Source organism: Lolium perenne, chromosome 5 (genome assembly GCF_019359855.2).
Source record: "Lolium perenne isolate Kyuss_39 chromosome 5, Kyuss_2.0, whole genome shotgun sequence".
Taxonomy (NCBI): domain Eukaryota; kingdom Viridiplantae; phylum Streptophyta; class Magnoliopsida; order Poales; family Poaceae; genus Lolium; species Lolium perenne.
Window position 1 is genome coordinate 46,344,655 of NC_067248.2, and position 6,334 is coordinate 46,350,988.

Genomic DNA, 6,334 nt, shown 5'->3' on the forward strand with positions numbered 1-6,334 from the left:
TTGGCCAACCCTAGAGGGGGGAGTCCAAGGTAGACTCCACCTAGGTGGCCGGCCACCCCCCCTCATGTAAGGGTGGGAATCCCACTTGGATGGGAGTCCCACCTTCGGTAGGTTTCCCTACTACATGGAAGGTTTTGGGTTGGGGTCTTATTCGAAGACTTGGAGTCCAACACTTGGGGGTTCCACCTATATAATGAGGGGCATAGGGGAGGGGGCCAGCCACCACAAGCCATAGCTTGGCCGCACCCCCTTAGTGGCCGGCCACCCCTCTCCCAAACCCTAGCCGGCCCCCTCTCCTCCACCTCTCCCGCACGCTTAGCGAAGCTCCGCCGGAGTTCTCCATCGCCACCGCCACCACGCCGTCGTGCTGCCGGATTCAAGGAGGAGCTACTACTTCCGCTGCCCGCTGGAACGGGGAGAAGGACGTCGTCTTCATCAACACCGAACGTGTGACCGAGTACGGAGGTGCTGCCCGACTGTGGCACCGTGATCAAGATCTTCTACGCGCTTTTGCAAGCGGCAAGTGATCGTCTACCGCAGCAACAAGAGCCTCATCTTGTAGGCTTTGGAAATCTTCAAGGGTGAGTCTCGATCATCCCCTCGTTGCTCCCGTCTTCTAGATTGCATCTTGGCTTGGATTGCGTTCTCGCGGTAGGAAATTTTTTGTTTTCTATGCAACGAATCCCTACACAAACTCCTCTATGGGGGAAAGACACGAAGGATAAAAGTTTAAAATCATGTGTTTCAAACATCTTAAGAATAACATTTGCTATTAGAAATTGTATTTTCGGTGGTCAAAGCGAAGGAATTAGAAAAGAGGGAAGTGCTAATCCTGAGGCGATGAAAAAAGAGGGTAGTATGGACAAAAAAACACCGGATGATCGTACGGCGATGGGGAAAAGAGGATAGTACGTCAGTAGCACTACACAATATGGCACACCAACTGAAAGATGTAATATACGATGAAGCAAGTTTTTTCGGAGATACTTGAAAGAAGAAAATAGTATTTTTGTTGGCTACAAAAGGCTACAGATGGTGAAATTTTGTTGGAATTAACGTTGAAAAAAAAATCTCTATTGAAGAATTACCGACGGGTAATTACTGTCCTAAGCAAATGTTTAGCTTAAAGATTTGTATAAAATTTACCATGCATGTGCGCCGTTAAAAATTTAAGGTAACGAAAATATGCGGCCTAAAATTATTACTATTAGGTAGTCAACGACTCATTTTATAGTTGACATCGGCAAATTATTGTTGATGTTGAAGACTTCTACCGAGAAATTACTTTTAGGAAAAAATATCGGTGGTTATCGTCTCACCAAAAATTATGCTAGGGTCGAGGTTGAAATCACTACGCTTGTACGCAGTTGAGAAATTCATGTCGCTGGAATATGCGCTCTCAAATAATTAAAATATAGGTAGTTAACGCCTCGAAAAAATTACTGCTAAGTAATTAACCCTACAAATTACTACGGAAGTTGGCACATTTGTACCGACGAACTATTATGAAATATTACTATCGGAGAATTCAAAAAAATTACTGTTGGAATCAAAAAAAATCCTAATAGAGTCAAACAAAAATTAAGACAGGAGATATATGTAATTTTTTTTTACATGGGAGATATATGTAGTTACTTTGTGAAAATTTACTATTAAATAATTAACGCGACAAATTAATGCATAAGCTGAATATTTCTAGTGACAAGCTAGTTTGAAAATTACTATCAGAAACTTTAAAATTATTTTTAAAAATAGAAAACTATCCAAAAAATTCAAATAAAAAATGCTGACCAGAGCACCGTTCAGGTGAACTGTTTATGCACGTGAACAGTGCCCGGCTGGCTATGGTTGGTAGTTACCACATCGCAAAAAATAGTACTAAATAGTCAACACGACAAATCACCGTGGGAGCTAAACATTTGTACCAACAAACTACTGTGAAAAAATAAACTTTAAAAAGTTACTGTCAATTTTTTTTAAAAGTGTTTAAAGAAATGGAGACAGAAGATGTAGGTAGTTACCGCCTCGCCGGAAATTACCGCTAAATGGTTGACTCGAATAATTACTGCAGAAATTGAATATTTCCGGTGATAAACTATTGCGAATAATACTATTGGAAACTTTAGAAATTATTGTCGAAAATTTTAAAACAGTCTAAAATTGTCTTTAAAATGCAAAGCGAAGCACTATTCACATGCATTGGTCATGCGTGCCTAGGTGGCTGTGGTTGTGGCAAAATGCAATGGCTTTTATACATAGTATATTATATTATGAGAATATAACACCAAATTGTATTATGGATGCAGGTCCCTGGACGTCTTGTCCGATGATCCAGCATGGATCAAACTGATACAAATAACTAAGTACTGAGCGTACATAATGACGCATTTCAACACAAAAAAAAATTAATGAAGAAACAACTGTTGTCTTTAAATGAAAGACCACGCAAGGTCTCTCTCACTTCATGGCCAAGCTGGACGGTTCCACAGCTAACAAGGTGAAGCAATGAGGACCGCCACCATCTTGTGAAGTAACACCAACCCTCCCATTTTTGCCACAATAAAAAAGGACAAGATAGGAGTTTATTATATCTAGTATTAATTTATCTCCAAGTCTAGGAAAAAATGCATATAAAATAGATAGAAAACACCATATAAATTTCTCAATATTTCTTATTACACTCAAAGCAATATATCTAGTCTAAATATCATCCGCCAAGCATCTCTTAGTTAGCTGGGATGAAAGATATGAGCTTCCGCGTATTCGGGTTACCCGAGTTCTCCTCGAACAACTCTGCTTTGTATGTGCCATGTGATCCATCGAGTCGCAGAGCGTCGATGACCAGGCGATAGTTTACGCCATTAACAATCTGCTGCTCGCCACTCACAACCTTCTGAAATGTAAGATTGTCTTTTCCCACTTTGTTGTCATCCAATACTGCCCACTTCCCAAGTTCTTGGATGTGTGGGTTGGCGACGTTCCCTATTTTTGACCATCCACCAGGAATTGCTGCTGCAGGTGTAGCAGTGGCATAGATGATAGTGGCAGTGGCTACAATTAGGAGAATGGTTTTCATGGTTGTTAGGGCTATTGTTATCCAGCAATGGATCAACTGATAGGTTATCTGAAACTTGAGATCTATGGAGGAGGAGATGATTGTGTTGATGGGTGGAGATATTGTACTGCAGACGACTATAAATAAATTGCTTGATCACTGGCACCACCGGTGGTAGAATTAATTGCACATATCACCATGATCCAAATTACTTATTTTTGGAAAATATTAATGGTTTTCGTATAGTATGATACTACTATAGTTGGATATAATTAAATTATATCCAAAGCATATGGTATTATATCGGTAGAGTAATTAATGTATACAATTCTATATATATATATATATATATATATATATATATATATATATATATCAATTAATGTATTATTTTATACCAATTAAAGTTTATAGTTACATATCAAGTCATCAATAATTGCATAGCAATTAATGTTGTATACTAGTATGAGTCTTCCTTAGATATCCATAAGTCAAACTTGTCTAGTAGATTAATACATTATTAAAACATTTAGTGGAAATCCATTTTAGCTCATAGGTGTAAATGCACCCATTATTATCTAAAAAGCATACTTTAGAATGTCAAAAAAAAATGAAAACAAATTCTAGGTGTAGATCTGCACATATTATGTTCTGAACACAAAGTCTCGGGAAGGAATGATATTTTTTGTAACTTACACAAAAAAGACAAGTTTTGGTGCTGGTTTCTCACGAGACATTTACTTTTCTTTTTTGCCACAACCCAGAAAAAAATGTCTTTTCTCCATAAAATTGTGTATGCTAACATAGTATGTCTGAATGTACAACTAAAAATTTTCAGTTTTTTTGGCATCCTAAATTATTTTTTATAATAGGTGCATTTTGACCTATGAGCTAAAACACCAACTCCCGCATTTAAAGGTAGTGAATTGCACTTGTACGAAGCGAAAACCTCAAATGTAGCCCCGGCTACATATAACCCGGTTTTGTTTTTCTTTAATTCTTCAAACATCAGAAAAAATTATTTGAAGTTTTAGATTTTTTTAAAAAAATACATAGACTTAGAGAATGTTGTAATCTATCAGTGTGTAAATTTTTATATTAAAATAAATTATATTTTTTCATGAGTAAAAATGACAAAATCTCAAAAAAAATGACTAAATCTAGATTTTAATGTACTCTTCATTATCACCAATGATGAAATAAAGATTTGATATTGTTTATGAACCCAAAATACAACATATTGCATTCTAATAATTTACATACTTGTAGATTCAATATTGTCTATGTCACAACATTTTTTTAAAATAACATATCTGAATTGAAATTTTCATAGATTCAAAAAACGGTCTAAATTTTTTTAAAGTCCATTCTCTTGTACGAAGAGGCTTATAGTTAGATGGAAGTTGAATTAGAGATAAGAAAACTGCAGTTGACTTCACACTACTAGAAAAACAGCTAGCTGTAATATTGCTAGCAGTGACCCACCATGCTAGAGGTGTCCCACTGCTATATAGCAGTGGCGCACCTAAGCTAGTGCACCATAGCTATTAGGGTTACCAGTGGCGCAGTGCGATATGTGACCAAGGTTTTGGCACACCTCCATACTTACCACTAGCGTATCACGTATAGGTGCGCTACTGCTACCTTAAGTTGCAGTGGCGCATCTATACGTAGTGGTAAGTGTGAAGGTGGGTTATAGTTGGGGCCTCAAGTTACCAGGGCACCACTGAATTAGCTAAATCACAAAAATATTGATGAACTACAAATACTCAAAGTTGTTTTCATTTAGCTCGTGTAAGTCAGTTCGTGGTGATGGTCAGCGTGCACTTGTGCCACCAAAACCGTCTGATCTGGTATCAAAGGCTGAGATTGAGGTGGTTTGCCCATGAGTCACTTAACTAGCTTCTTGCAAAAATACCTTGCGTTTCAGTGTCACATAAGTGCCACTATAGTCAGTGTTTCTAGCGGTAAAGGACACTTTCAGAATGTCTTTACATTTGATAAGGTATTTTGTAGGGGCACTACACATTGTTCATGTATTCTATAAGACATTAATATAGATATTTCGTTATGTTATCATTCTCTAGCATAGAAAAACAATTATAAAACGTTGGAAGCAATCTTTGAACTTCTAGATCTTAAGGAAAATTTTATAATCGTCTAACCACTTAAACTCACACAACATCTTGCTAATACGCCTAGAGAAAATCTTATCACTACTATGTTCAATGCCTCAAAATTATATAAAATGCCTCTACAGAATATAAATAGTGTCTCAAACCGTGTCTCTAGCTACAATATGAGGTCACTTTAGGAAATGTCTTAAAAATGACTCTATATGATTTCTTTCATCAATTTATTAAGTGTCTCATAGAATGCCTTTAAACACACATTTGATAGTCACGTATAAAAATATCTCAACTAGTGTTTCTATAGTAAGACACTTTTGGCGTCTAAAAGAAGTGTGTCTACATCAAGAAAATTGACTCTATATGATTATTTAACAATTTGATAGAGGCAAATCATAAAGTGACTCTAGAGAAGTGTCTCCATAAGAAGTTTATGTTGTAGTGGCACTCCCATATCAAATGTCTCCCTTCTTCACCACCGAGCATTATTGTTCAATTTCCCTGTCACCGACAACCTCCACCATTTCTATGAAAAACCTGCACGGATTCCTTCCTTCTCTATCAACTCTTGTGCAAAATCTTGTTATCAAAACAACCACTGAAGGAGATGGTCAAGGACATAGAGTAGGTGTTGAACTCTTTCTCATGCACACATGTGGTTGCTACTTATTTAAGGGAATGGTACAACCCAACAGCCTAACCGGATGCATGGGATAATTTCCCCTATGCTTGTATCATGTAGTCGCAGATATGGTTGTCCTCGGTAAGATCCTATGGATTTTGTGCAGACACCTCAACTTATGTTCCCGTTCTTTGTCGCACCGTCAACTACCTCGTGCCACTCTATCCTTTATCGTCCTAGTCTCTCTTACTCATAATTCTATTGTAATAAGTCCATCGGTTCATAATGAGCTCTATACACAAAGATGTATATCTACCGTGTAATTCCATTCTGCCCATCAATTTTGGGTTGTGTTAACTGTAACTCTTCAAATTTATCACAAATGTTTGATGGTTCAAAAATTAATTTAACCCCTAGCTTCAACTTATTGTTCCACACAACTCTCATGATATAAAATTCTATATTTCAATGATTATAGAAAAAATGGTTACAGTTTTTCTGCGAGTGTTGTGAGGTAGACCAAATAGT

General features: G+C 37.2%; 1 protein-coding gene across 1 annotated transcript; it reads right to left on the bottom strand.

The window, feature by feature from the left end:
* Positions 1–2,725: 2,725 nt before the first annotated feature.
* LOC139831475 (cysteine proteinase inhibitor 6-like) lies at positions 2,726–3,076 on the bottom strand. The gene has a single exon (XM_071820755.1). It carries the CDS (start codon positions 3,074–3,076, stop codon positions 2,726–2,728), a length of 351 nt encoding a protein of 116 aa, XP_071676856.1.
* Between the last annotated feature and the right edge of the window lie 3,258 nt (positions 3,077–6,334).

What these genes read in the sequence shown, in the direction of transcription:
- LOC139831475 (XM_071820755.1), bottom strand. Translation starts at nt 3,076, where the DNA reads ATGAAAACCATTCTCCTAATTGTAGCCACTGCCACTATCATCTATGCC.